Source organism: Electrophorus electricus, chromosome 2 (assembly GCF_013358815.1).
Source record: "Electrophorus electricus isolate fEleEle1 chromosome 2, fEleEle1.pri, whole genome shotgun sequence".
Classification (NCBI taxonomy): Eukaryota; Metazoa; Chordata; class Actinopteri; order Gymnotiformes; family Gymnotidae; genus Electrophorus; species Electrophorus electricus.
Genome location: NC_049536.1, coordinates 26,856,265 through 26,874,675, shown reverse-complemented (window position 1 = coordinate 26,874,675; position 18,411 = coordinate 26,856,265). Strand labels below are relative to the sequence as shown.

Sequence of the window (18,411 nt, the reverse complement as noted above, 5' to 3'; positions counted from 1 at the left end):
AAGATTACAGTGACAGTGCAGTGCTGCATCTTGCTTTAACTGGCATTGTAACATAAACCACTATAAAATTAAAATGACTATGATTTTAGAATGTACATCTGCAATTTTTGCAAAACATTTATCAACAGTGTTGAGGGCAGTCTAAACGGGTTGCATACAGGTTGCTCTGCTGGCACTGATGTTTCAGGACTTCTACATCTTGCTGCCACTTTAAGGAGGTTCAAACTGACCTTGAGTTTTCGGACCGCATCTCTCACCACCTCTGTTCCTTTGGGCTGATCAACCTCAGTGCTTCCCAGAAACTGAGATGAAACACACACGCACGCGCGCACACGCACACGCGCGCATGCACACACACACGCGCACACCACAAACAAGCAAAACATATAAACAACATACATGTACATCATGTACCATTTCAGGTACTATTGTGCACATCTGCCTGATGTTTTTTGAGCAGAATGACAATTTTAAATTTTTATTTAAAAAAGCTTTTAAAAACCCTTTGATAATTAGGCATCAGAGAATGATGAACCATCAAACAGCCTATTGTGCAGCTTACTGTGACTTTACAAAACACATGAAAGCGATAGAAAGGGCAGTGCTGCAGCTAGCGTCTAACAGATGGGCATTTAGCTGCTCCATGTGGTCATGCATCTGTGCAGACAAACAGCGTTAGGCTAAATGAAGTCAGCCAGATTTCTCAACACACTCCCTCAGATTAGGCTGCCATCACTTGGAATTGCCGCTCTTCTGCCCATGTAGGAGTTTCACTGATAATGAACCTCAGATATTGTGCGATGTTCCTATGCACCTGCGGTCTGTTTTCATTTCAGCCCACATGCTATCTTCTTACCACCTAAGCAGTCCTCCTTCGTGAAGGAAAACAAACATGACAGGGTGCTGCCAAAGCGTTGCAGGCTATGTTTAACTGTCTGTTTCAGAAGTTGCAGCTTACCCCACTGGCCACTGTGTGCCGCTGTTGTGCTCTTAAGATAAGCATGAACCAGGAAAGCATTTAACCAAGTCGCTCCAGAAATGTTTCAACATGATTCCTCACTCAAACCAAAGCCAACAGCAACCCTAAAGATGTGGGCTTCATAAAACTGCTCAGTTTCCAATGCATAAAATCACAATAATTCAATAAATCATCAAGTAAAAAGTACACTTAATTATCACCCACTTAGCTAGAAGCAAGGCTGATTTTAATGACCTACTGTGAAGGTTAGTCTACTATGAGAAAACAATAGTCATTAATCCAGAACAAAGCAAGCAAGCCTTGTTAAAATGTGTCTGGAGCCTGGGTGCTCTGATGATGGATGGTGTCCACGCACAAAGTCAAGCTGACCATGGCGAATGCCACCAAGACGGCAGCGAGCAACGCGCTGCAGTGGGCAGAGTGTGGGGAGGGTCTCGGCTGCAGAGGCCCCACCCCCGAACCATATTCACTTAACAGCCTCTCCACCAGAGCATTTCTCCTCCTCTAAACCCCCGTCTCATTTTCCAATCTATCCCAGTCCATCAGTCTGTCCCAGTCTGGCCCTCAAGCAAGGTGACAAGAGAGGAGCTTCAGCAGTGGAGACAATCTAACTACATTTTCCCTTTTTGGGCTTCAGTGAGTCATGGCAGAATGGCTAGATGGGAGTGGAAAGTCTCTCCACCCATGAAGGCACGCAAGACCTTCGTGTAATGGAGCAGAAAACAACAGAACTGACAGTGTGTATGAAAGAGCTTGCGAGGAATAGCAAAGGAAAGAGGCACAAACAAACCCCTTGTTTGGTTGGGGAAAAAAAGAGAAAGCTTGTATCTTGCTGTGAAAACCTGAGTGCATCGATCCCTTCACTCAGCCTGTCTGACTGGGTCCCTGGTCTTAAAAAATAAACCAGATGCTATTTGTGTTGTTGTTTGATCCTCTTCTCAGATACAGAGGTGATAACAGTCAGGTGTTTCACTGCTGAGCCACCATAGCCATAAAGCGAACAGCAGACATAATGACACTGCCCTGGACGATTAGTGCATTACCATCAGCAATGCATCTTGTTTTCACAACAACTGGGCAGCATGGTGGCTTGGTGGTTAGTACATTTGCCTCTCAGCACTAGGGCCTTGGGTTTGAGTCTCTATCTCGGTGGAGTTTCCATGTTCTCCCTGTGTCTGTGCAAGTTTCCTCCCACAGTCCAAAAACATGGAGGTTAGGATGATTGGATACTCTAAACTTGTCCTGTATGGATAGGATCTATGTGTGTATATATATAATGTCCAGTGATAGTTGGTGCTCTGTCCTGGCTTTAGACTCCTCCCCCTCAGTCCCAGGGGACTGTGGTTTCTGAGTGAGAGTATGCTGTGCTCAGATTGGCTGCTGCTTCTCAGTGAGTGATTGTAAAAGCTACTATATATCTGTAAAGCATCCCTGAGTATGAGAAAGGTGCTATGTAAATAATAATAATAACAGAGGTGAACTGCTAACATTCTGTACAAAACTAACATTTAAAAAAAAAAAAAGTTTAATCTGAAGTGCCTCTCTCATGCTTAAGGTAATTTTCCATAAACCATAATCCATAAATGAAACATATGACATTCAACAGATAATAAACCGTCCAATCAGAAAAACAAATAACACAATTTTTAGGTTCTTGTGGAATGTCAGCACCAGACATTTCATTACAATTATCATCTAACACACAATGCCAGTTTTTTTACAGATAGGATCTTGGCACTGGACATTTCTTCTAGCAAGTGTCTGGCATAAAATATATAAATCAAACTTGCTGAATGCTCTGCCAAAGCAAAGCAAAAATAGCAAACACATATGTGTTATTACAGTGGTTTCTGGATCTTATTCTGGTGTCATCATTAACCTTACATGGCCCGACACCTGATACGCGTTAGGAAATCATACAAGCGGTCCTGCATTTCATAAGCACAGTTCATAAAAAAACAGCAGTCATGCTGCACTTCACAATTAAAATGAAGTACAGGCTAAGTCAAATGCATGAAATACTTCACTTTTAATGTTAATTAAAAAAATAAATTGTTCATAGAAATGGTGCCATACCATTCCACAGAGGTTGATAATACATACCTTGGCATTGTATGCTATAAAATGCTTTGCCAGTGCCTCTGGAGTGTGCATCCATGATTTATCTATAAAAAGACAGAACAAAATTAAGTGGGGAAGCTGGGTAGAGTATACACTGCAAATTAAGAAGGATTTCAAATGAGCATTCAGATCAATCTCCAACACAAGGTCAGGAGGACAGATTATTGTGTTTGTTTAATTCAGTTAATGAGACCAAATGATAACATCAATAATATATGTAGGTATTATTGGAGTCAGTGACAGTATGCAATCACATAAAATTCATGCACTTCAAAGTCCTGAAAAACTTTTGCTAAACTCTATAATAAAGGTAAATATGAATAGTTCAGTGATTTCCCATAGAATCCTTCCCCAAGACACATGTTCATTACTTTTATTTCATTCACAAGTCTGGAAAAGACCATGAAAACAAATTAGTCCTGACATGCACCACAAGACAGACAGGGGGCGTGAGAATAGGGTGCTCAAAAGAACAGCCAAAGCCAACATATTTGCATGAAATGCTTTTAAATGAAATTGGAGGCATCAGCGAATGTTTATGTAGTGTGAATGAGAGCCAGCCCGCTGTGATTGAAGAAGTCACACACATTGCTCAGCCAGACACCACACTGCGGCCTCCTGGGATAAGCCATCAGTGCATTGATTTCATTCATGACTCTGTCTGTGATGGTGAAAATGGCTTAAAATGCAGTGCTTTACTCAAAACGCACAACATTATACAAGATATACTACTTGCCCAGAAATAGGTGGACACCTTGCCATCACACCTATATGAGCTTGTTCAAAATCCCTTTGCAAAAGCATGGAGTTGGCTTCCCCCCTTTGCAACCTGCACATTTCTGGGAAGGCTTTCCACAAAACTAGAGTTTCTGTCGAAATTTTGCCAATTCAGTCAAAGGACTGTTTGTGAGGTCAGGCACTGATGTATGAAAAGGCCTGGCTTACAATTGACATTCCAATTCTTCTACAAAAGTGTTCAGTGGGGTCAGCGTCATGGCTCAGTGCAGTCTACTGGAGTTCTACCACACACCAAGCTCATTAAACCATTTTTATTAAGCTCATCTTTATGGACTTTGCTTTGTGCACAGTCATGGTGAAACGAGAAAGGGCCATCCCCAGGTCACTGCCACAAATCTGGAAATATATAATTGTCTGAAACATGTTTGTAAGTATTAACATTACTGCAACCCCCCTCCACCAAACGTTGCTTTTGAGATCATGCATTCCAGTAGGTGGCATTCTTCCGGCATCCACCAACCTAGATAAGCCCATCAGACTGCCAGTTAGAGATGCGCAATTCACCACTCTGCAGAACATATATGCACTGCTCCAGACTCCAGTGGCATCATGACTCAGATCACTGCAGCTGAAGTTGGGCATTGCATGTAGTGATAGGCTTGTATGCAGCTACTTGGCCATGGAAATCCATTTCATGAAACTCCCAAGTCACAATTCTTCTGCGTATGTTGCTTTAAGAGGCAGTACAGAACTCTGAAGTGGGTGATGAAACAAAGGATCAGCAAATTTTACACTCTACATGCTTCAGCACTTGGTGGTCATGCTTTGGTAGCTTGCGAGGTTTACTGATTTGTGACTGAATTGTTGCTTCTATTTGCTTCTATTTCACAATAATCGCACTTACAGGGGCAGATCTAGCAGGTAATAAATTATCCCAAACAGACTCGCTGCACAGGTGGCATCCGATGACATTTAAAGTCACTGAGTTCTTCAGTACAGCCCATTCTGTAGTCAATATTTCTTTCCAGAAAGTGGATGGCTCTATGCTTGTTTTTTCACACATTAGAAATGGATGTGGCCGACACGCTAACAGCGATATCCACATACCTTTGGATATACAGTGTTAGCACAATGTTCTGTCTTTCATGAGATGATTTTTCCAGTGACTACCAGTAGAGACTCTATGGAAAACAAATTTTAAAACAACTTGAATCAGCTTAATCTGGTTTCAGAAAACTCTTGCGGAGTGTAATCTATTACAGATGATCACTGTGGCCCCATCTCTGGATGCACAGCAATTAACAGACTTAAGGTCTGTGCCTGCCTAGTTTTCTTCAACAACTGTTTTAAAATAACCTCAAATAATTTTGAAGTAAACATTTACTTGAAAAACCTCCAATGGATATCCATCGTACAATTTCACCATCAAAAATATTGCTGCATGCATCCAGGAGAGTACCCAGCTCAATCAGGGGAGAGGATGCAGGAGAGGGGTGGGGCAGACTGCTCCCCGTGGGACTGTAGCGGACGGGTCAGGTGTCCGTGCCCATGTCTCCGTGACAGCTCATAACCATGATGAACGATTCAAAGACGAGTCCAGGGAAGAAGCTTGGCTGGCACAGTGACATGACAGCGGCAAGGGGGCTGCCCCGACACGAAGCTCCAGATTGACGGGTTTGCACTTGTGCCTGGAGGAGCGTTCCGGCACGGCACGCAGCATGGGCATATGAGGGCTGTCATGGCTGCTGTCAGAAAGTGTCCACGCATGGGCTGTGATGAGCAGAAGACACATCAAACCCACAATTGGGCAAAGCAGCCCAGGGTACAACTAAAATTGCTCTGTAAATAAAGTAGTATCTTCTCTGAAGAAAAGTTACTGGCCAACAACATACTTTAACATTTTCTGGACAATTTAACCTTGAAGCAACAAGGGGGAAAAAAAAGCAAAAGTAAGCACGGTAAACAATCTGCCATTTGTCTGGAAGTGAAACTACACAGAGGTTTCTTTCATTTCAGTCTACAGAGAACTCTGCCAGTATCTAAAGCAAGATGTGATCAATTTTATTTAAATGCAGTATTCATCAATTAATTGAAATCCTTTATGAAACATTTCTTTGCTCTGTTCTGAAAGATTGAAAATTAGACTGCAATGAACAGACTGAGCAGATACAGCTGAAGTAACCTGTAAGGGTTAGTGTGTCTGTGTTTGTGTATTATATGTAACAAATTTACAATGTCTTGGCCTTAATTAGATCAATCACAAATCACCCTGTCTCAATCGCTGCCTGGTAAACACCCAGCAGGGCCAACAGACATGGAACTTTGCCTCAGCTACTTTGCGCATGGCACACAAATCTGGCTTAGCATTCCTAGGTCAAAGGAAGAGCACATGTGTTACTGGAACATTTCCCCATGTCTGTGTGCTGGTGCATGCCCAGAGTACTGATCTCATATTAAGATTAAAAAACGCAACCTCGCTGCATCTGAAAGTCTACCCCAGTGTGCTACACACAGAAACAGTGGAGAAGGAAACTAAGAAGCTTAGGAAGACAACGACGAAGATGAAAGGGGAAAAAACACCACGAGTGCAAATGCCACAGGTTACAAACAGTCCCCCAACAGCAAAGTGTTGCTATGACATTTAAGCTTTGGCCTTTATAAAGCTGTTCGCACATTTACATAAACACAAAGAGATGACACAAATAGAAACAATCTTTGCAGCATTTTTCTTTTTTGGTAGAAACCAACTCTATAAAGAGAAGATGGCAAATTAACTTAATGGCCCAATATTTAGTTAGCATCGGATATAAGGTCACCTGAGCTCATCTCTACATAAAGCAACACAATCACTGATTTACTGAGATTTCACTGAGTCAATCATTATAAAGTCATTATTCCATCCTTATTCTGGGCTTATCGTTTTGCCAAAGCCAAACAGTAGCAAATCACTGCAATAGAAAACAGATAACTGGAGAAATTAAAGAGCCTGCACCTCTTTTTCCAGATCAGTGCTTCTGTCTGTTCCCTGAAGGTCTGAATAACAGAAATATCATGCCAGGATTATGATAAACTTCAAAATGATTCATTGCCATAGTTTTGGTGAGCAGGTTCTGATAAGGATCACTGCAGGACACAGCGTTTCCCTTTAGAGAGATAGCCGAAAAGGCACTTTAAAATCTTTTAAATCTATCACAATGGTGCCATGCGACTACATATCTGAGACCCTTGTTATTATATGCATAACATCTTAAGATACATCACTGAATAGGAACATTTGCAGTTTGTGGTTTTAAGGGTGCTATAAATGTACTTCTTATTACCAAATGAGTTGCCAGATTATATGATGATGATGATGATGATGGTTTAATCAAAAGCCATCTATAATCCAGAGATTATTCATAGGGTAATTGTGATGAGTATTGTAAACAGCATATTGGCAATAATTGGACCACTCTGGCCCAAAATAATATTTACTTTTGTATAAACCCAAGAAAACACAAACATATTATTGACCACACAAATTACTAACATTCAAGCATGTTCAGAAATTTTCACACTGTCTCTGCTAGCTGTAAACTAGCTTTTATTATGCTCTAAATCACAGGCAGTGCAGCTATTTAATGTTCTGTGTCTGGTAATTGGATGCACAGTTATTGTATGCTATTTTTCTGGTGGCATTGGGGCCAATTATTCCTTTGTGACCAGACAAGCAGTTTCTCTCTGCAGGAGCTGCTATCTAACAGATAAACAACAATTAAACCTGCTCAACCCTTTAGTACCACTAAATAGCTAAATTTCCATAGAAATCAGAAGATTTTCTAAATTTAATCAGGCCCTGTGAGACAAACCAGGGCTCAAAATGTAGAAGAAATTAAATGAACTCACATTAAAAGTATTATTAAGAATAATTTTTCAGGGACTTTTGATTCTAGCAGGTTTGCATAACCAGATACCATGTCTAAACAAATCCATCTGAAGAACAAAGTAAATCACAACACAAATGTCTCTGAACTGGAGGTGCTTACATGGAAGCCCAGAAATGTTGAGGTTTACGGCGCATCACTGCACAACAATTCTTTTGGTCCCGCTGGAGCCCAAAATCATCACTCCTGGCAACTGCAAAGGCGTTTACCAGAACTGCTGCAGTCAGTGAGTTCTCATGAAAGGAACGCTGCATTTGGAGACTCGCTCCAGTTCTTTCTGTACTCAACTCTTTGTTGTCGTCATTCTCCATAGAAAAGGAACAATACAGAAAGTCTCTCATGCAGACATGGGTTGCCTTTGCACTCTGTTGATTCTGACTTTTGCTCACATCATCAAAAATGTCTTTCCTGTCAATAATTAACATGTTCAAATTCCATGACTTCATGAGATCATTAAATGGTAAGGCAACGTGAATCATGTTTTCAATGTTTGGTCTTCAAATCTGCTAATCTTGACATTCCTGCTTAACTCATTAATATTCTTATTGCTAATTCTGCAGAAAGAAGGCACAAACCTTCTATGGTTGCTTCCAGCTCTCTACTTCATTCCCTCCTCTCTATGAGCCATGTGATGACTCCACAGGCGTTACGCATGCAGATAAAACATCACCACATTACCACATCGACCTCCTCCAGCTTGGTCCTTATTACAACTCCTGCTCATTATCTCCCACATGCCAGCACGTGCAAATGAATGCGTGGCCACAGAACGATGCGCTTCTCTTGGTAAATGTCAGCTCTGGTGGCGTCATATGACGACTGTTTGGACCTTTGTCCTTCGTTGAATGGGCCCCCCCGAGCCTGATGGCTTTCCTGGTATTGTACTCTGTGTGTAGCTGCCTTGCAGGCATATAAGACCGCAGTGATATCTATGCAAGGCGCAAGGTTAACGTGTCTTAGCAGAGCTTCACTGCAGGGTGGGGCTAATAAGCGGGGGTTAATACCATTATTTTTTCTGGTTTTGCAAATGTACAAAAATGTGTTCAAAGATCAGGATGAAAAATATTAGATGTGTACTGCAATGAGAAATTCATTCAGATTCATGGGAAGAAGGATCTTGAGGTGTGAACTGCTAGAGGACAGGGGTCCCATTGACAGACTTTTGTTTCATCAAAACATGTAGGACAATGTAAAAACAAACAAACAAACAAACAAACAACAAGTAAAAAATCTGACAGCAATATTAGCAGTTCTGTGGTGACCTGAGACCCAAGCATGGGCCAGAAAGCAATTGAGCTGTTTAATTTAAAAATCCATTCATTCATTTGTTAGAGAGGAACAAGCCCATGTGCAGACATGTCAAACTGACCCACTTCCCTCCCCAAAGGGTGATGGATTCAGAGACAGAGAGCACACACACAAACATATATGAGAGAGAGAGAGAGAGAGAGAGAGAGAGAATATATGAGTGAGTGTGAGTGTGTGTGTGTGTGTGTGTGCATGCATGCAACATGACATTTTTCTAGGGTGGGTTTTGGCATCTTCATGGCAGTTCGTGCAGGTCCTCCTGACATTCAGAGATGCAATGACAGAGTGAAAGGAGTAGAAATGAGGGACCAAAGAGACTGAACACATGCACTCACCTTTCTTCCTGATAAATGCCCGACTCATGCTGAAAAGTTCTTGAGCTCAGATACCAGGATGTGCCACTCTAACCTGCAGGAAAGAGGAAAGGCACTGAAGAGTCAGCACGAGAAAGAGTACAAATGTTATGATGTCTTAAAGAGATAGAGATAACACCCTGCTTGAAATGGCATCTACAATACAAAACCGAATGATGTGTCCAGATACTCCAAGATACATTTTAAAAGTAAGAACTAGCTTTATGTTTGAAAGACAACCAGTAAGAAATTATAAATTATTCAGAATGTAACATCAAGAAATTATAGCAATAGGTCCCCCCCCCCCCCCCAATATATAACGACCTATTAGGAATGACCAATTACTTAAACGCTGTATGAAATATGTGTCAAATGCATACTGTTTCATAGACAGGCCTGTTATCTTCACACAAAAAGAAACCAAGATGCAATATGCTGGCAACAAAATATACACATGGATTCAGATATTTTCTCTTTGGCTCAATGCTGCATACAGAATGATAGCTTTCTTTCTCAAGTTATTGACTCACTTCATAGAACTCTATCTTAAAATGTCTTAGATGGGGTTCAAAGGGAGTTCACCACTCATTTTCCTTTGTCTTCACTACACAAGAAATCGACGCCTGAAAGTCCTGTTTTGACAGATTAAATTTGCGTTAAAATATCCTTCACAGCCTGTTGGGACCCACAGGCAATGTGCAAGTTAAACTTTAATTAAAATTGCTTAATTTAATCCCACAACACATTACTGTACCTCAGCTCTCTGCTCACAAAGCCAAAACTATTAATTTAAGAGACATTTAAACTGACCCTGCAAAGACAGAATTTATTAGTGCAGTAACTCTTTTAGTCCTGATTTAATATTATATGAACTTTTTATTTTTTTTATATTACATTTTAAATTACTTTATTTTACATTATATAAAATCAGATTCCAGGTGAGTAACAAGTGTAGTGCAGTAAGAGAGGTGGAGATATTCAAAACTGTAGTGAAGTACACAAGGTTTCCAGGAAAAAAAAAAGGACATTTCTGGCAGCGGCCCTTCATCAGTGGTCAAACAAAGTGCTTCCGAATTAGTAGGAGGAGGAGCTGGTTTCTATATGAAAAAGTAGATCTTTAAATCATTGTTGTAAAGTTCCAAGATGGTAGATCAGTTCTTTTTCTTTGAATTTTCTAATTTCATTGCTGCCATAGCAACAACTGGCAATGCAAACAGAAATGTCATTAATGTCTATAAGTCTTAAAATGCGTTGCCACTGGAAAGGACATTCATTTTGATGGTCTGAAGGTGTTTAGCAAACCGATCAGCAAGCCTTCTCTTGGTTTCTCCAATATAGAGCTGATTACTGTATTTCTTGCAAGATATGTAGAAAACTCCCACAGTAATATCTGAAGAGTGGGTTATTTTAGTGGCTGTGAATGTAGCACATCTAGGAGCAGTTGCAGGCTATAGTACCACAGTTATTGTCTGAATTTATCTCACTCTTGACGAGCATGTCTGATGTTTTTGTAGGAGATTAGTATAGGGTCCTGGAGAATTCTGAAGTGGTTAAGTATAATATTAGCCACTGGTCTATTTATAAGTCTTTATAAGTTTATAAGTCTGCACTAAAAGAACTGGTGCACACTCTCATATAGGTCCTTCATCAGCTGTGCAAGCAAAGTGCTTCTCATACATACATACATACATACATACATACATACATACATACATACATACATATTTAAGAAGCACTTTGCTTGCACAGCTGATGAAGGGCATCTGTCCAAAACATCCTGTTCCTCTGGAAGACCTGGCAGACTTCACAATAATTTAGCAGTACACACATCAACACCTTCTTTGGTGTTTTTACACCAGCACTTCAGCTTTGCATTCAGAAGACACCACAACAGTGTTCTTTTACACCACAGCTACGTGGACACTTCGCTCTTTCATTTCATCCACTGACCTTGAACAGCCATGAATCCACTTACATACAGGTGCATCTCAATAAATTAGAATATCATCAAAAAGATAATTTATATCAATAATTCAATTCAAAAAGTTAAACTCGTATATTATATAGATTCATTACACACAGAGTGATCTATTTCAAGCATTTATTTCTTTTAATGTTGATGATTATGGCCTATGGCCAATGAAAACCCTAAAGTCAGTATCTCAGAAAATTGGAATATTATATAAGACCAATTCAAAAAATGATTAATACACAAATGTTGGCCTACTGAAAAGTACGTACAGTATATGCACTCAATACTTGGTCGGGGCTCCTTTTGCATGAATTACTGCATCAATGCGGCATGGCATCAGCCTGTGGCACTGTTGAGGTGTTATGGAAGCCCAGGTTGTTTTGATAGCAGCCTTCATCTCATCTGCATTGTTGGGTCTGGTGTCTCATCTTCCTCTTGACAATACCTCATAGATTCCCTATGGGGTTTAGGTCAGGTGAGTTTGCTGGCCAAACATAGTGATACTGTGGTTATTAAACCAGGTATTGGTACTTTTGGCAGCATGGGCAGGTGCCAAGTCCTGCTGGAAAATGAAATCCGCATTTCCATAAAGCTCATCAGCAGAGGGATGCATGAAGTGCTCTAAAATGTCCGGGTAGACGGCTGTGCTGACTTTGGACTTGATATAACACAGTGGACCAACTCCAGCAGATGACATGGCTCCCCAAACCATCACTGATTGAGGAAACTTCACACTAGACCTCAAGCAGCTTGGATTGTGTGCCTCTCCACTCTTCCTCCAGAGTATGGGTCCTTGATTTCCAAATGAAATGCAATATTTACCTTCATCTGAAAACAGGACTTTGGACCACTGAGCTACAGTCCAGTCTTTTTTCTCCTTGGCCCAGGTAAGATGCTTCTGATGTTGTCTCTGGGTCAGGAGTGGCTTGACACAAGGAAAGCGACAGTCGTAGGCCACGTCCTGGATACGTCTGTGTGTGGTGGCTCTTGAAGCACTGACTCCAGCAAGAGTCCACTCCTTGTGAATCTCCCCCAAATTCTTGAATCGCCTTTTCTTGACAATCCTGTAAAGGCTGCGGTTATCCCTGTTGCTTGTGCACTTTTTTCTACCACACTTTTTCCTTCCACTCAACTTTCCATTTATATGCTTGGATACAGCAATGACCTTTTGTGGCTTAGGGTCCTTGTGGAGGGTTTCAATAACAACCTTCTGGACAACTGTCAAGTCAGCAGTCTTCCCCATGATTGTGTAGCCTACTGAACCAGACTGAGGGACCATTTAAAGGCTTAGGAAAACTTTGCAGGTGTTTTGCGTTGATTAGCTGATTAGATTGTGAGACCATGAGTCTACAATATTGAACTTTTTCACAATATTCTAATTTTCTGAGATAGTGACTTTTGGGTTTTCGTCGGCTGTAGGCCATAATCATGAACATTAAAAGAAATAAACACTTGAAATCACCCTGCGTGTAATGAATCTATATAAACATACGAGTTTCACTTTTTGAATTGAATTACTGACATCAACTTTTCAATGATATTCTAATTTATTGAGATGCATCTGTACATGATACCACCTTAACCTAGCCAGTTCAATTCAAATCAGCATCACATAGGAGATCCCTAAAGACTAAGCCAAGGGCAGAGATTTCAGGGAATGTTCCTGTTACAGCACAACGCAAGCCCCGAGAGAAACCGAGACTCATGGGGAACCTGCACGTCTTCCTCTGCTCAGCAGCAGATACCTGCTAAATACCTGTTTTACACAGCACTGTTAGGCTAAACAGGATATCTTTGCTGAATGGACCAAGCTAAAATTAACACTGACCGAAAATAGTATGTGCTATATTAAGGAACACAGAATCTGATTCCAAATCAGGTTATTGTTCAACCATTACCAATTCTAATAACCAACCAATGAAAAATCCATTAGCTAACAGCCCTGCAATGCTCACAAATCATCAAGGAGACAAGGATTTTTAAGTTAATTTAAGAAGACAGGACGGAGAAAATGTAGAGAAAGAAAAAAACCCCAAAAAAACCCCCAACTCACTGTGCCCTTGGCTTTGAGGCATGTTCATGTAATTAGCACATCACATAAAAGCTTTCAAAATAAACAGAAGATCTGTAAATGTTGGCTGGCTGCGGTTTACTCAAAGGTTGTGACGTTCCACCACAGAGAACCAGTAAATTATAGTATTCTGAAGAGCACAATTAAAACAAGACAGAATGTGTGTTTTAGTTACAAAAGACCAAAAGCACCCAACCACTTTCATAAAAGCTGAGTACAAATCTCACTCCTACCACATAAACAAGGACAGTTACAGGGGGGGAGAAGTATTTAGAATAGGGCAAATAAAAAGAAACCCAAAGAGAGTCCTTAATGCTTATAAAATAACAATATAGCAAATAAAGATAATGAGATGAGCTAACCAATCCCCAATTTACATTTGCATTTCATGGAAACCAATCCTTGAAAAATAACTCCAAAAGCTATATAACATTGTGCTGTTTCAAGTACCAAGAATTCATTATTAAGGATGATGTGGAGCCGTCAGTAATCACGATGCGCCGTGGCCCTTTGGAGTGCTTTTCAGCATCAAGAGAGCTGAAGACATTTTGAGTTGTGCTGTGTCTGCTACAGCTGCAGCGCAAAACGCCTCTATTAGCACAACACTGTGAACTGCCTCTCCTCCACTTCAGTCTGTTTTAATGTGTCCATCTTAAAAGAAAATTGATAGCCAATGCTCAACAGTTGATGTGGCACAAAAAAAGGAGTCAATTATTGGTCTAGAAGTGGGCAATGGGAAGCAAGACTTTGCCAAAGTCAAATGCTTCTTGTTACAGAGGAAACAAAAAAAATTATTTTTTTTTTAATTCACATTTGTATTCATATCAACAGTTCTTCGATGGGGCATAAAGTATGTTGAACATTTAGTCCATTTTGGCCTTAAGGCAATTTGAACTGAGCTTACAGTTAAAAGGCTGCATTTTGCTGGACTTCAAGTAGAACCACCATGAGTACGCTGACGTGACGACGAGGCTTAGCTGACTAGTTGACAGGGAGTGACTCAGCAGCATTACCGTGGAAATGCCATTTCTGGGAAAGAAGCCAAACGTGATGGAGCTGGGCGGAACTTTTTTGGTGTCTGCTGAGGGAACGCAGTACAGAGAAAACTCATCAGTGCTTGCCAAACACATCAGACCAGGTACTAAAAATGAGGAGCACAACTATGAGACCTGTAGTGTGTGTCTTGTATATGAGCTGTCACAGAGAGAGCAATGCCAAGCCAGACGGACAAGGATGGTGGCCATCTTTGATTGAACAGGTGCGTTTACGATGCAAGACTTAGAAAGTGTTGCAATAACAGAAAACAGGACGACCAGTCGATTGCAGCAATCATTACTGATGCATAATTGTGATGGGACGAAAGGTCAAAGCCCTGAATACAGGCCATTTTGTACCTGTACATGGCAAAAGATTCCTGGGAGATTACCATTCACAAATGTGTACTGAAGATTTCTCGCAAGGAAGGATTGTGTAATGAGAACTGCAACGTCCACTAAAGCCCAATTTTCCTGTCAGGAAACATTATCAGGTTTATATCTGGGCTGACACGTGGGATGGGCTGCCCGTCACTGGGACTGTCAGCAGCCATGCATGCCTTCTTTATTGAATGAGTCAGGCTCACAGAGAGCTTTAAGCCTTCCACCGGGCCACTAGAGCACATCTAACTGATACAGGGAGAAGGGACAGAGACATCTGGATTGGCACTGGCTGCAGCCACACAACCCATGTGGTGCAGCTATGAATCAGTCCTGGGCTGAAATCAAAAAGTACGTCACGAAGAGAGACTAAATCGGACACCAAAAGCCCTTCCGTAAGAGCACCTATGACAAAGCTGTGCACGAAACACAAATTGACAAAGGAACTGTCTCAGGAAATGCATACATTACAGGACAAACCATTCAGGCAAAGGGTTCAGATAACAGCCCTGAGGATAAAAAACCCCAAACCTTTCACCGCTGACTTGATGGAGCTGAAAGACTCATCAGTTCTTTAATAATATACCCAGAGAGGTTTTGTTATCCAAGTAGATATGCAAAATTCTCCAGTTGGATACAGGCAGTTAAGGTACACAACTCCAAGAGTGTAACTAAAGTGGAAAAGTAACAAATCCCAAAGTCCTGAAAAATGTTAAAACCAGAACATAAGTAAATTAATGTGCTGATCTGATCCATATGTAATCTTACAATTCCAGCACTAAAAAAAATAAGCAAACCAAAAAAAAAAAAAACCCACACAACAAATCAGGAAACATACATACACTGACATGCGTGCACACGGCCAATCTCTGGACTTCAGCTCACTGTGCTGTAAACATCACATAGCAAACTGTTTGTGAATGCAGCCTACATTCCTTGCACGGAGCAGTGGTGATTTCACATTAGGTCCAGCATTAGCCATCTTCCAACAGCCTGCTGTCCTACCTTTCAGGCAGTCCACAAAAAAAGAAAAAAGGCCAACCTTCTTACCCAACGACTAACGAGACGATTCCAAAACACCAGGACGTACCCTCGGTTGAGCTGAGCCAAAAAAGAAAAACTGCTTTCTCAGGAGCCCACAGATGAAGAAGAGAGAGGGTGAGACGAGCTATGCGCTCAGTGAGAGAGTGAAAAGGGGGTGTGAGAGAGCGAGAGCGAGAGAGAGAGAGGATAGTGGGGAGGAAGTTCCAACAGGGCCTAATAGTTTACAGCTGTTGGCCAGATGGGGATGCGTACAGCCGTGTCGTTAGAAGGGGTGATGGGTTTATGAACGAGAGAGAGAGAGAGAGAGAGCACTTAGAAGGTTAAAGACTTTGATGGTCTTCAGGGTTTGCTTTTTAGTTAGTTTAAGGAAGCTTAGAATGAGAGAAGAATCTAAAACATTAGAGCAACAGAAAACAGAGCAAGAGAAACAGCACTAAATGTTTGGATCCTTTTACTGTCAGAGCTGACAGAACTGTTGGAAACCCAACTATGGCCCATGATTCTTTACACAGCAATAAACGCAATGCCAGATGAGTGTCACCCCAGTGATCCTCCAGCGCTGTGCAATGCTACAGAACATGTTCCTATCTTATTGAGCAGCGAGGAACTGTCTCATGATTCTGGGGAGACTTAGCATGTCTTAGGGATGAAAAGTGTGGTAACTGAGAAAAAGGTGTGTGTGGGGGTGGGGGGGGGGATTCCCCTGACACGTGGAATAAAACAGACTTCCCAGTGCAGGGGTGAACAAGCTTGAGTTTCCACTACAGCTGCAAAAGTTCAGCTACAGTGGATTTAGATAGTGAACCATGCTGTGCCTTAGTAAAAACCCAACACCTGTTCCTTACTCGACACCTTCAAATGTGCTGCCCCAGGCGGCCTTACAATGTGAGCGAGAGAGAGAGAACAGCAAACAGACCTCCATTTACAAACAGCATGGAAAAGTCCCAGCCTCTCTCTATGTCCACGCAGCACCCAATTGGTCTGGGCGGTACCATGTTAGTCTTGGCTTTGAGGTGACAGTGGAGATTTCAGTGCATTCTGCTTGCTTTGTTTTTCTAAGGCACTTTTCTAAGACAGGCTTTTTTTCTCTCTATCATCTCGCCCCCTCAGTTTTGTGTGAACAGCTGTGGAGATGGAGACAGACAGACAGACAGAGAGAGAGAGAGAGAGAGAGAGAGAGAGAGAGAGAGGAGGTGTTCAAAGGTTTGCCAAGTACTTTCCCATTTCTTAAAGTGCTGTACCACAAAACTATGCATTCTGTACCTCAGGAGTCTCACTAAAACACGACAATAACATTCCACGCACCTGGTCAGCATTAGTGAAGAATCTGACTATTAAGAATTTAGCTGAGAAACGCCCAGAAGTGCTCTCAGGTGGCTCAAAGCAAAGGTCTACACTGACACAGCTCATCACTGGGCCTGCTGTGTGTGCCTGAGTCAGCAGACCTTGCACAATCAGAGCTGAATGCAGGACAGTAAGTGCACAGACTGGCTACTGATTGGAAGACAAAGTCCAGCAAAAACTCTCTGATTACATATTCAGGAAAGAAGGTTGGCAAATAGAATCTGCAAGTGCAATAAGCTCAAAGAACAATTGACAGGCCTTCTCACACTCCTCCCAATCCTGGCCGTGTCCAAGGGCCCACAAAATGTCCTCCGATTAAGGGAGGTAAACACACAATTAGAACATGTAAGATCACGCTGCAAGGCAAGTATGTGTCCTTTTCTTTAAAAAAATAGAAATTGACATAAAAGCAGATTAATTCTTAAGCTTTTTTGTTTTTTGTCAATAATCATGAGTTAAAAAGACTGGACAGGATCGGCTATTGTGAACAAACACCATTACTTCACTCTGAAAGCTCTTGGGTTCTTGAGACACACAATCCACTAATGACAATGACTGCCGATGAACAGCAGAGTAGCCCGATAGGTCAAGCTCTGACATTTCCTGCTGGTACAATGAGTGAAGCAATCCAATTAAAAGCAGACAAAAGGTTAAATGGACAACATTTTTTTTTTAAATAATGAGGAGATTAAGAGGACTCCACCTCTGCCTGACAACTGGAAATGCCAGTGTCCATCACTTTGATGCGCGCATCCACAGTGAGTGACATTGTTCAGCATGCCGGTGATGATGGTGGAGGAGGGGGCACTGCAGAGAAAGGAAACCAAGGAGTGGGTGGATGCAGGGGTGGAGGAAGGAGAACACTCCAGAGAGAAAGCAAAAGACAGAAGGATGAGTAATTCCAAGCAAATCATGGTCACTTTTTTTTTTTTTTGCAGCACCTTACATGTGTATATCTGTCTGCTCCATTAGATGAACAGATGCCATAAATATTTTCGTAGCCCTTTTCTGTGGATGGAAATAAATGGCGATATGATGTCGTACCCATTACCCCAATAACAACAAGCTCGAAACAGCTCGCTGAAACCACGGACACGTGGAAGAATGCGAGTGAAAATTTGCCGCTCAGATTTTGCTTCCTGC

At 41.5% G+C, this 18,411-nt stretch overlaps 1 protein-coding gene across 8 annotated transcripts in view; it reads right to left on the bottom strand.

Annotated features, from left to right (window-relative positions):
- gulp1a (GULP PTB domain containing engulfment adaptor 1a) overlaps window positions 1–18,411 on the bottom strand; it is a 54,308-nt gene that overhangs the window by 7,668 nt on the left and 28,229 nt on the right. For 4 of the 8 annotated variants that reach the window (XM_027021916.2, XM_027021909.2, XM_035523900.1 and 1 more), the window contains 3 exons: window positions 9,405–9,477; window positions 3,083–3,144; window positions 231–302 (listed from right to left, as the gene is read on the bottom strand). In XM_027021916.2, the coding sequence (XP_026877717.1) occupies window positions 231–302; window positions 3,083–3,144; window positions 9,405–9,432 (162 nt within the window). In that variant the 5' untranslated portion in view covers window positions 9,433–9,477. Of the gene's footprint in view, window positions 1–230; window positions 303–3,082; window positions 3,145–9,404; window positions 9,478–15,722; window positions 15,819–15,885; window positions 16,059–18,411 lie in introns of those variants that run through there. The other 4 variants (XM_027021931.2, XM_027021925.2, XM_035523901.1 and 1 more) reach the window with 4 other exon arrangements.